The 13289-nt window shown below is 37.5% G+C and overlaps 1 protein-coding gene and 1 pseudogene across 7 annotated transcripts in view; one reads left to right on the top strand and one right to left on the bottom strand.

Moving 5' to 3' along the window:
- Window positions 1-13289, top strand: part of Enox2 (ecto-NOX disulfide-thiol exchanger 2) — a 322102-nt gene that overhangs the window by 141449 nt on the left and 167364 nt on the right. The window contains exon 4 of one of the 7 annotated variants that reach the window (XM_039100556.2): window positions 13114-13215. The exons of the other annotated variants lie outside the window; for them this stretch is intronic. Coding sequence (XP_038956484.1) covers window positions 13209-13215 — 7 coding nt within the window. The 5' untranslated portion in view covers window positions 13114-13208. The remainder of the gene's footprint in view (window positions 1-13113; window positions 13216-13289) is intronic. 7 annotated transcript variants of the gene reach the window in all.
- LOC134484113 (eukaryotic translation initiation factor 4B-like) lies at window positions 4418-6357 on the bottom strand (annotated as a pseudogene).

Raw genomic sequence — 13289 nt, 5'->3', positions numbered from 1 at the left:
TTTGATAACTGTGTGGATTGGAAGGACGGATACCAAGCATTAAAGTGGAAGAATCCACGAGGCTAAGGTGGCAGACTGAATAATGACTAAAAGAAACGGATTACAACATTGTTCACTAGTACTCAAAGAAAGTATCAATAGTCTATGGGACTAGGCATGAAGGCAATCAACTGGAATAATTAGAATGTACTGGTGAATACCCATACATTGATATGGTCCTTTACCATTGTTTTTTATCTATAACCTGTACTGAAAGGCATGATTGCATTTAAATGTCTGATGCTAAGCCGGGGGCTTATTGATTAGTGGTACTGTATATACCTAGCATGTGCAAGGTCTCAGGTTTGCTTCCCAGTGTTACAATAAACAAAGATACAAGCAAATAAATCACGGTATCTAATATCTAGTGGTATTGCCCAAGTTAATGTGAGTAATGAATTACTCAGGAGAGACAGAGACAGAGAATTTTTACCCATTTTTCCATTTACAATTATGATTCAATCCCAAGAGTCAGTTCCTTCAGGAAAACAATTTATTAGTGATCCACATAAGTACAGTGATTCTCTTAAAGGATTTTCATATTTGTTAGTTATACAGATGAAATACTAATAACCCGAGAGGAAAACCAGCTTTGACTATATATATATATATATATATATATATATATATATATACACACACACACACACACACATATATATATATATATATATATATAATCATCACTGGGAATACTTCATTAAGATAAGGACCCCTAGAATATATCTAATCCTGATCACAGATATCCTAGCTATTCTAATTTGCTGTGATAAACTATAGAGTTTGTTTGTTTGCACTTCCAGGTCATAGTTTATCATTAGGGGAAATTAGGGCAGGAACTGCACCAGGAACGTGGTGGTTAGAAGTGAAGCAGAACCAGGAAAGAATGCTAATTACTGGCTTGCTCTCAGGTTCATATTCACCTACCTTTCTTACATAGCCCACAGCTACTTACCTAGCATTGGTACTGCACACAGTGGGCTAGGCTTTCCTATGCCTTTACAGTTATGCCCACAAGCCAATCTACTGGAGGCCGTTCTTCAAACAAGGTCCTCTCTTCTCAGTATGTCAAGTTGACAACAGAGATTACTCTTCACACTGACTTATTATCAAAAATTTCTATTACGATTTCTGACAATCAAAGCAAGAGTCTACAATGTAAAGACGTGAACATTTCCACCAATGCTAAGTCTATAATAGTATAAATAAGTGAGCCTGCAGAGCAGCAAGAAAGAGCTTTGGTCAGATATAAGGAAGAACTGTTTTGGAATGAATTATTGAGCTCAAGCTCAATACAAAATTAGATGAGAGCAATCATCTCTGCCGGGGAGTGTTTTCATTTCCTTTCTTGCCTAGAAAAGGGCAACAAACCAGGGAACTTTTCTGTGACACTTAAGGCCCTTTGATTTACCTCAGACTTGCAAGGCTAAGACTTTTATTTCACATATACTTTGAAGTCTACAAATGAAAGCATTGATTGTTTTTAAAGAGAAAGAATGCCACCATTTTTTTTTGCCCTGGTGTGTGGTGTTTCTAGAAAGTCAGCTGAATTATTATATTGCCAAAGGCAAGAAGAGCCTATTGTTCCTTCTGGTTGAATTAAAATAAGAAAAAGAATAGACTAATCACCCAACTCAGTTTCTTTAGTCCTTTGGACATTTTTTATCTAATTATAGTTTCAAAAATAAAGCCATTATCTTGATAACTGAAGGAATCAAAAGTAACCAGAATACTTTCTTCCTCGGGTCTGATAGAATCTCGATGTGAGAAGATTTGTCTTCAGTGACAAACTTGAGAAGGGGAGAATGGAGATGGCACAGAAAAGGCAGGGTTGAAAAATGCAAATCCTTATCTTAATGACCTCAATTATTAATATAGCTTTAAAATGATTCTGTAAGTTCATTGCACCAGAGCCTGTAGCAGTTAGCCTAGCAGCCAAAGAATGTAAAGTTAACCTCATACATTAGTGATAAAGAGGTTTGTGGTTGAAACTGAATCATAATATTTTAAAATTGGAAACCACTTTGTCTGACTACAACATTTTTAGTAGTGAAGAAACAGACCAGGAGAAGGGATTTGTCTGAGGTCACATGATTAATCCTGAGAACTGGATGTAATTATGGCCAAACCTATGTAAAAATTTCAATTCAGCTAACATTGTGTGATTGATTTATTGTTACTAGAAGTGTTGACTTCCCCTATGCTAATAGCATTATATAATTCGCAGCAAACTAACCTATTGGAATATGAGACTTCTGCTTCCCAGGCCAGAGCTCTTTGACCTTCAGATAAGAGAAAGACTTTGATATTAGTAAACAGCACATTTGTGAGGGAATTACTTATGGTGAATTGTACGCATGCAGTTTAACAATTCACAGAAGGAATTCTTCATATCTGCTTACTTTTCTATGCTCACTACCAACCCACCCTTAAGTCCACTTCATCCATATAAAAGCATTTATAAGTATGATTTCTCTGTGACTTGAACTTTTGTATAATGACAAGGGGTTATCTGTCTCTTGATTTTTTTTAACTTAGTTTTTTTTTTTTTGAGAATTTTATACGTGTCATATTTATTTGCAGTTCTCCATTTCTCCCTTCCAACTTCTTTTAGCCCTCCCAAATTCATGATCCTGTCTTATATTATGTATGCTATATATTAAACAATATATTATATGTTATATATTATATATACATATGTCTATATAAACACAGCTTTATGAATCTATTTAGTGGTGTTCATATGTATATATGTATATGGTTGTCTGGGAGTAGACAACCTATGATTGTGTTCATTCCTGAAGTGATTCACCCTCTCTAAAGGTTAATTGACTATAGCTCTTCATCTAGGCCTATGACCTTATAAGTATTTCCCTATCTACCTTGGCATGTCATTGTGCAGGTGTCAATTAGCAACCACATTTTTGAGAATTCTAGGTGTATCTTACAAGTTACTATCTCACAGGAGAAGTCCTGGTCTCTTGTTCATTGCAATCTTTCTGGTCTCTCTTTTGTAATGTTCCCTGAGCATTAGGTTTCGAAACTGTGTTATAGATGCATCAATTAGGGATGGAGAATCCCAATAAGTTGTCTGCATTTTGACCAGTTGTAGCTTTTTGTAATGGTCTGTCTGCTGTAGAAAGAAAACCTTTGTGAAGGTGAGAGCTACACTTATCTGTGGGTATAAGGATAGAATGAAGGACATAGTTAGAAGCCCAATCAATATGAGGAAATCTATGTATGATTCTGTCAATATACTCAACTACCTGTGGCCAGTAAGGTCATAGTCCCTAGAAGAGAACCCAACACCACCCCTATTTTCGGTTTTTTTTTTTTTAGTCAGACTTCTTTTAGAGGGTGGGAAGGGGGAAGAGAGGGAAAGTAGGAGCGAGCACTTTGGTTCCCTGAATCTCAATTTCAGAGAAAGGAAACTCTTGTATTTTGGAAGGTTCTGTTCCTGTCTGTTAGTTCAGTAAAGTTAAGGCCCCCTTTTCATGTCTTTTAGGTCTCTAAGAACTTCTTGGCATTTGTAAGTAAAAGAGCATGCTTAGACATTCAGTGAAAATTAGTTTTGGTGCTGAATTTATTACTAACTAGTCTTTGACCTCGAGTAAATCGCAGAAGCAGCCATTTCTAAGTGTCAGTTTTCAAATGTATTTAATATGAAAAGCATTTTAAAGCTGTCAAATACTACTTTTGTGATTAATGCATTGAACATTGGAATTTCAAAGTCTGAATGTACCATATTGCTTTCTCTGTTGTTTGGGTTTTTTTTGTTTTGTTTTGTTTTGTTTTGTTTTAATGGGTTAAACCAAGAAAAAAAAAACTTTATGCTGAACAATATACAACCTTAGTCTCATTTTATATAAAACCATTCTGAGGAATGTAACTTAAGGCCTATAAACACCTCTAGCTCTAAATGCATGTTTCAGTAAATGATGATGTCTGTGTCACTGATATCACACTTGAGAGACTAGAACGTAAGTGCAAGGAGGTCATACGAGCATTGTTCTACCTCCGCAGTAGGGTGACACCCTGCAGAGGTTTCTAGAGAATTTTCACTACTCCCTCACAAATATGGGGAAATTTCCTCCTCCCCATGAAATGAAAAAAAAATGAGAAAAGAACCTCCACATTCCTAAATATTGAAATTTATTTTAAGAGTAACATGACTTGCATTTCTAAAACCTATCCTTAGGATTCTTCTATATAGTGGGTAGCTGGCAACGATATTCTCTTGTGTTAGAATTAAGAAATAGTGTTGTTCTAATACACTTATCTTACATTTAAATGTTTTTTCTCCCCAACTTACATCAAGACAGATTCTAAGTGAAACTAGCCTCATATTAGTTCTACACAGGAACAGGTTTTCTTTTTTTCAGGAGATGGTGAGTTTATTTTGTCTTGTCTGGATGAAGGTTTGATTTGCTCTTGAATGTTCCCTGATGGAGACTAGGAGGAAGCACAGGGTGTCTTCCCTCTCATTTTCATCTTCACCAACCACAGACAGAGCAGCATATTTGCAGAACTGAACTTAGAGGCTGGATTCTCCTCAAAATTCTTTGACTCAGACTCAGGTATGGATCTGGAGTCTCGATCTTTTTTGCCCTTCTTCCTATCCAAGTCCTTCCAGTGGTCTCTGTTCTCTCCATCTCCAGCACTATGACTGGAGTTCCCACTTTCACCTTTTGTAACATTACCCTGTCCATTTTATTTTCCTCTTTTTTTTTTTGATGGTCTTTCCTCAGAGGGCTGAGCTGGACCTACTTTCTCTCCACTACTTGTTGGAGATATGGTACTCTGTGTCTGACCTCTAAGATCAAGTAAGAGGGTTAGAGCTTTGCTTCACCCATGTATTCTTTGGTGGAGGGGCTGACATTATTTTTAAAGGCGGATCCAGTTCAGGAGGCTTAGAGGTTGGAGAGTGACAGTCTTCTTTATTGAGGATTTCATTTTCTAGAAACTTCTCATTCTATGTTGTGTATTTCTGTCAGATGTGGCCAAGATCACAATCAGCTATGACTCACTTCCTGTCCTCAAGTGTTCTCTTTCCTGAGTTTCTTCACTTGACCAACTTGGGTGTCTCTCTTTGGCTGGCGGTATAGTTTTCGCTCATCCAGCTGACATTGCAACTTCGCCTTCTCCTTCTGTAACCTCTCCTCTACTTCTCTTTCTCTAGCAGCTGTGTCAACCAACTTTGGCTCTGCAAAGACAGAAGCTGCTTGACTGGATTGTGAAGTGATAGCAGAGGAATCATCCTCTTTAAGAGTGCTCAAAGGCTTGAGAATCAGTTTCAGTCCTTGGCAAGGGTGGGGGTGTCTGTCATCATGTATATAATTGTCCCAAGAGTAGTCATCTCTGAAGCTACGTGACTAATTGCCTAGTCTTTCATACAGCTCTTCATAGTGGTCCTCACCTCCTCTGTAGTCCTCATCCCTCCTGTGCCCACTTCCAAATGTTCTTCTGCTACTGCCTATCCTGGAGTCATAGCCTTGGTTATAGTCTACTTCCCTAGTCATAGTCGCAAGTGATCCTGTCCCTCCTGGTAGCACATGTCTCTGCATGGGCCATCCAGATAACCTACCCCATACCAGTTTGAATAGTAAAAATCTTGATACTTGTCTCCAAAGCTATCATCACCTCTTCTAGGTGGATAATCATCAAAGCTGTCTGTAGCAAGATTGGCCCTCCAATCTCAGTCTGATTTGTCAGAATCTTGACTTCTACCTCTACCAAAGAAACAGCTGGTCATCCCTGTCTTTAACCTGTGCTTGAACTGCAACATGCAGTCTACTTTTCCTGTTACCTAGAGATGGTTCATTGAGACCTAAAACACTGAGCAGAGAATTCAGGTTCTCAAATTCTGCATAGCCAAAACCTATCAACTTGTCTGGATTGCTAGATTAAATGGTAAGCATACAGTGCTGGTATGTAATTCTCTAAAGAATTTCTTAATAGAGTCTTCTGTCACATCATAGCACAGATTCCATAGGAAAGCTGTGTAGGGTAGCAATTTGGTTCCCAAGTAGCCCATGGACCAGTGGGAAGGATGGAATATTCAACTATCCCACATAGTTGACCTATCTCCTTGCAGATATCTGTTTTGTCATCCCAGTTGACTGCTTTGGGGACTTAGACACCTCCTCCAGCAGTTCCCCCATCCTCAGTTAGAAAGTCTGTTAGCAAGATGCTCTTACCTGTCTTATTCTTATGTTTGCTGAGGCTGCCATACTGGGAGAGGAAGAGAGAACGCAAAGGAAGCGAGATTTCATTTTTGTGAATTTCAAATGCAGAACATCTCTGATGCTTTTTCAACATGTTCATTTATATGAGGTCGCAAATTTTAAAATTCTATCTCTTCTAACATATAACAATGAAAATACGTTTTAGAGAGCTAATGAGATGGTTCAGCAGGTAAAATCACTTGCTGGCAAGCTTGATGACCTGTGTTTGATCCCCAGGGTCTGTCACCACTCTAGAGGGGGTGGGACTGTTGAGAAGAGAGCTGATAAATGAGGTGGACTAGTGTATCATACAATAGCCAATTTTATTCAGCACTTCAGACCATTCGTATTCTGAGGGTTAAGGACACGTGGGTAATGTTCTCATGAGTTCATGCTATATACAGTCACAAAGATAAGCCACACATGGCAAAAAACATTATTCCATAGAGCTGTATTAAAGGATGGCTCAAACATGTAATTGAATAAGAACAGTACACAATAATGAATTATCTAAAGTAAACTCACTACTACCCACTACACACTAAAGTCACAAGATTCTTGTCCTGTTTTCTTGGAGTGTTCTAACAAGCACACAAAATTCTCCTCACATGACTCCATTCCTGGACCATGTTCCAACAAGGACCCACACAGTGGAAGTCAAAAAGCAGTTGCTGCTTGAGTTGTCTCTGACCTCCCTCCTGCAGCATGTCTTTAGATAAGTGCATGTTAATGGGAGGACCCACAGAAGTTAGAAAACTAGTAAGGGAATGGGAGGGTTTCAAGAGAAAGAGGAAAGAGATACAAGTGGTATGATGAGAGAAGAGAGAATAACAGAACAAAAGGGGCTAAATGGGGTAGGGAGCAATATAGAAAAGTTAGTAGTGTGAGAGATAGGTAAAACGAGAGACCTTTACAAAAGCCATGTGAAACCCCACTACTGTAGAAGCTTCCTTACACAAATACATATGCAGATACTTACACCAAAAGTCAGTTTGTGGTTACCCAATAAGAGGGAAACAGTGCTTCTCCCAGACACTAAAGGCTATCACATAAAAAGCCCAGTGACAGGTACAAGTTAGCCTTTTTTGAAGTGTTGGTCAGTAGAGTCCTATTCCCCTAACTCAGACATTGTAACTTATTGCCAGTGTTCTTTGGTATGCTGTAGAACCATAGTTCTCAACTTGTGGGTCTTGACCCCCCACATGGGTTATCTATCTGTTATCCTGGTAGTTATTAATTGGGTCAAACCCTGTGATTGGCTAGGGCATAGATGATAGGGATAACCTAACACTATTATACTGCTAAATTAGACACAGTAATAACCTGTCCCTGTCTCTTAGTAAATGTATATTAGTGTACATCTCAACTCTTTTAGAGGATCTTGTTTGTGCATGGATGCTGATTAATACAGAGACGTGAATTTGGTCAACAGGAAGAGAGACTATGGAGTGCTCATCTCTAAACAGCACATTTTCATCACACCTCTTCCCCCATGGTGAAGTATGATTTAGAAAAGACATGATTGAAATACTGCAAGAGCAAGAAGTAGTAGATGTCTCCAAGTAAAACAATTTTCTGGACATGACATTGTTCATTCTTGAACTCATACCATCTTTGACTAGATGTACAAATCCTGCACAAATTAAAGCCAGCCAGAATACCAGAATACCAGAATACCAGCATGTAGTGGAGTGGAGCTCTTGACAATTAGAGTAAGGAGAGTCCACTTTCCTCAGGGATGTGGCTACTGTGAAACTAGCCAGCTCCAGTATATTGTCCTTCATGTGCACACAAACAGGTCACACTAAGCAATTTCTATGGCTTTGATTTTTACTTTTTAAAAGAAAAGCACATGAGCCTATAGAGATTGTTCAGTGATACCAGTGCATATTGCTCTCACAGAGAGTCAGAGTTAGCTCCCAGCACCCACATCAGTTGGCTAACAACCACCTGTAACTCACACTTCAGGGTATTCTGTATCTGTGTCCTTCCAGAGCACCCAGACAAATATATGCCTGTGCACATTAGGCATACACATATCCATACACCATAACTAAAAATAATAAAAATATTATTTGTGTAAATAATAATGTCATTTAGGAAATGTGATATAACAAAAATAACTCTTAAAGAAAAGAATATATGGAGTTTGGAGGGAAAATCATGTGGACATAGAGTAGGAATTAGTAGGGAGAGATTGGGGTAGGTTGACCAAATACATCATATGTATCGATGAAATTGTCACCAATAAGTAAAAGAAAAACATTAGCAGTGTACACTATTTTATGACTGAATATGTCTAGAATGTCCTGTTTGAAGCTAAGGTGACAGAAAAATAAATTTGGCAAATAAAGCAGTTATGTAAATGTTGACATTTCTGTGTATGTAAATACAGAACAAAGAGACCTCCTTAGCTGCAATTTTTTTCTCTGCTCTGTTTCATGATATATACTTATTTGCTGAGATCCATGAAGATGAAAATCCCTATGGTTATGAACAAGAGGACCTTCTTGATTTTGTTCACTCTTGAATTTCATTTATAGTGTAAATTAATATTTATAGTCTATAGTACTCCTCATTTGGGCCATTTGTTGTATGACAGAATTAATTTTAAAGAAGTTGTTTTATTTCATATTGTATTTTGAGCAAAGAAAGATCTCCTGTGTAAGCCGTATTATAAAACACTCTGAGGGTTGATGGAAGTCGCACACATGTCCAGCAGAAACATGCAGAACCGAGTGTCTTAATTTGCAGGGTAGGGCCAGTGCTTAGCAGGTAGCCTCCCCCAACTATGGCCACTTTTTCTGCAAATTGGCTTTAATGACAGTAATAGCAGCCACAGCAGCAGTACCTTTTATTTATTAAATATTGATTGTATGCCAGCTACTCTGACCAAGTGGCTCACACATAGAAACGCAAGCAGTCTTTACAACAAATCTATAAGACAGCCATTCGTTCCTTTGTTTTGAGGTATTTCTAAAAATTGAGGCTTGGACAATATGAAACCTTCTCAGGCTACAAGTGCTAAGTTGTAGAAGAGGTCTTTAAAGAGAGAAACAGTAATAGTTGTTATCAGCACATATTCAGGGTTCTGGCTCTGTCTTTAGACAATTTACTGCAGCCCTGTAAGCCTCAGTTTCCTTATTATGAAATGCGGGTCATGATACTAAATATGATGCTGTTTTAGAATTCATTCAAAAATTAAATGAAGAGAAAATTGCTGTTTTGTTCAATTAATATTTATTTATTCTTAATCAGTGTTAGTCATTTTGGTAGGCATTAAGCTGTTACAATAAGCTGTGAATAAGACAGACATTGACCCTTGTCTTGTGACAAAGCCTAATGAGAAAGACAGCCATTAAGCAAATAATTAAATATTTGCACTTATGCTAAGTGCTATGTAGGAGGGACTGCTAGAATAAAGCACGGTAAATAAGAGTAAATATTTACTGCATGTGTATTATATGCTGGGAACTATGCCAGGTAAAGAATTGAGTACAAGTACATCATCAAAATGAACAGAGGGCACGATTTCATAAGCTTGTATGTTGGTTTAAAATGAGCTTGGAGAAGCCTGCCCTCAGTCAGCCAAGGAAACGTTGAGAGAAGGGAGTAAAACCTATGAAGATGTTTGGTTGAAACCATTGGAAAGGGAAGAAACAAGTTGTAAATATGCTTTCTTTCTGCAAGATTAATTCCTGAAGGTCATGTAATCCTTGAAGTATAAGAGGCATCCCCGGCTTGAAAGTACACAAGAAAAATTTTAGGAAACTTGTCTGACTAACCATGGGCACTAGGCCTTCCTTCTCCAATGCTAGGAGTTGAGTTTGCGTCAGAATTTGGCATAAAGGCTGTGAAAGTGACAAGTCACAGCTATCCCCTGTTTTCAGATTTTAATGTCGTTTCATACAAATATAGTGACTCTTCTGGCAAGCTGTTTTTATTCCCTTTCATAATTACCCTGATGTACTATGAACAGCCTGAGAAACATTGACTAATGCATCTCAAATTATCTCAGCAGGGTAACCACAAGGTTTCAGCTTCTCCTGATTTTGTGCCAGGTCTCTGTTAAGCTGCTCTTGTCACATTAGGTATGTGAAGGGAGGAGTCTAGATCATTCAGGATGGGGCTTGCCATCAATTAAGACAGTTGTTCTTTGCTGTAGGGTGCCACTCTCTGTGGCAAGACCTATAGAGAGGAAATGCCTTTACTTTCTGTTCTCCTATCTAGTGACCTGTTGGTTGATTGGGAAGCTGTGTGTTGCCACTCAGATGGCTTAGAAGTGTTTTCTGCCTTGATTGGTATGAGCCAAGTAGTAGAGGTTGAAGGACTTGATTCTTTTCTTTTTCCCTAGGCCCCTAGCTAGCAAAGTGAAGTGTGGTTTAGGCCTTCACATACAGATAGGTGAAAGTTGTTTTATCATGAGTCTTTGAAAATCTTGTTATTATACTTGATCCTTTAGGTTGCAAATCCTTGGATTCAAAGAACCCTGGATCAAAGATAGTGGCAAAATCATGTTGGACCAGGAATATAGTTCAGTGTTAGAATGCTTGCCTAGCTAGCATGTGTGAGGCCCTAAGTTCAATTCCTAGTAACATACATATAAAATACTGTTTGTACTGAATAAGGACAGATGACTTACTGGTCTCTAGCACCCACCACACCAATCATTTACATTGTATTAGATTCTAGAAATAATCTACCAACGGCTTAAGTATATAAGAGGACAAATACAAGTCATTTACACATGCATTGAGGACACAAAGTATGATGGAAAAATAGGCAGAGTAACCTCTTCAAAGCCAGGGTTTTAGATGGCAGTTCCTATGTGCATTTCATTGTGTCCTATTGCAAAGAACACAACGATAGAGACCTAAGCTGTACTTTCAGGGAATATAAATAAACTATAAATTGCAAAGAGAAATAACTAGTTTTGAATGACAAGACTGGACATATACAAAGCAAATAATATTTGTAGCTCAATAAATGTATGAGAATAGGGATGGAGAAGATGAGGATAAGAAAAAGAAATTTAGTAGATGATTAGGACTTGAAAAGTCAGGAAACATAGAAATGAAAAGTATTTAAATTCAATGATTCCTCTTTAAACAGAGTATAATTATCCTACTTTTATGCATAAGTCAGTTATGACGTGGCTTGGATAATTTTCCTAGTGTTAAAAAAAAGCTGCTACACACACACACACACACACACACACACACACACACACACACACACACAGAGTCCCCGTCTCTCTACATATATGTGTATGATAACAATTAATAAAAAGTAAGCCATGAATTTGAAAGGGAGCAAAGAGTATTATGTGGGGAGAGTTGGAGGGAGGAAAGGAAAGGGGAAAATAATATAATTATGGTATAATCTAGAAAAATAAAATGCAACTCAGGATTTCTTCTCTGTAGTCTATCCCTCTTTCCATTAAAGCATGGTGTTCATAAACTTGATTTTTTTAACTTTAAAATATTTTTGCAGTGTATACTAACACATAACCATATATACAATCCAATGGACTTCCACAACCAGCTTATTCACATAAAAGTGCTTGATACAAGGCACAGATCATCTGTGGCCTGTAGAAGTTTCCTGTACCTCTTGTAGACTTTCACCACAACTGCTTCCCTTATTTTATCTCCCTATTTCTAATAACTGTATTATTGTGTTAAGAGTTGGGCCATTTACTCTTTGGATATTTAATTATTATTATATGGATCTAGAGCCCAACATGTAAGAGTCCAGAGTTCAGTGGCTAAGGGCTTAGGACAATTGATGACTAAACTCCCCCAATTAGTTTATAAACCCTTCATCATGTCATACTCTGAACCCTGGTATTTGATATTCAATGTCTTCTTTTCAACCATGAGCATCTTGAATCCTGTGAATGTGGCCAGTTTGACAGTTGAGAAGTAGTAGCTATACTTAGGTTTCTTTTTTCTCTGGTGAATAATGAATTTAATCGTATTTTTAAATGTTTGCTAGCCTTTTGGGTTTCTGTTAGAACTCATTTGTGATCTCCTTCACCATTTTCTATAGTTTTTTAGTTTTTAAATTTATAGACTTGTAAGAGTTTTTTTAATCTCATATCAGTTCATGCTTTTTCTGTTAAATGTGTTTCCAAAGTTATCTCATTTGTTTGTTGGTTTGTTTGACTGTTTTCATTGTTTATGCTGTATGCATCACATCTGGTCCAGATTTTTTAGAGTACCCTCAATGTCACATACCCTTATCCCATTGAGCCCAAAAGTATAAATACATAGATCAAATTATGTTTTCCCTGCTGTCGAGTCATCTGGCCTATGGTAGTTGGCAGAGAAGCTCTTGTTTTGTTTACCAGACTGGTTCCAGATGCTCTTTGAGAGAAAAAGAGGGTAGCAGGACACACGTGCCTTTAAAGCTTTGGGATTTGGTATGTGTTAAAGGGAACGTGAACAGTCATTCTAACATCATATACCCAGCTGTTTTGTGCTGTGGTTCTCATATAGCTTAGGCAATTTGGAATGTGTAATTGCTGCTTGAAAATGTTTGGTTATAGAGAAAGAGTTGTGGAACAGTTCTATCTATAAGGAGATCTAAACATCTTTTGGCAAAGGGGAAACTCTCCTAAATCCTCAACCATATTCTTCAGAAATACAAGGTTATGTACACTTTGTATATTATATATAATAACATTTGCTCAAATAAAATAGCAAATACATAAAAACATTTACTAATAAAAATTAAGCCTGCCAGGATAATATTTTGCTACTTATATAAACAGTTTAGAAGCCTTTATGGAAGAAGGCAGTTAGAATCAAATAATATGCTTATATTTGTATTTGGTCACTATTTATAGTACACTTCCTGTGTGTCAAGTAGTGCCCGATAGAAGATGGAAGAATCTGGCAATTTTGAACAGCAAGTGAGAGATGAATAAGATCTGGCCTCTGTATGCAAGGTATTTACACTTAGTAAATAGAAACTGTCCACTTTTGTTGATGAAAATTCCTTCTCTAGAAATTTTAAAGGACC

Source organism: Rattus norvegicus, chromosome X, assembly GCF_036323735.1.
Source record: "Rattus norvegicus strain BN/NHsdMcwi chromosome X, GRCr8, whole genome shotgun sequence".
NCBI lineage: Eukaryota > Metazoa > Chordata > Mammalia > Rodentia > Muridae > Rattus > Rattus norvegicus.
This window is presented reverse-complemented; position numbering and strand designations above follow the sequence as displayed.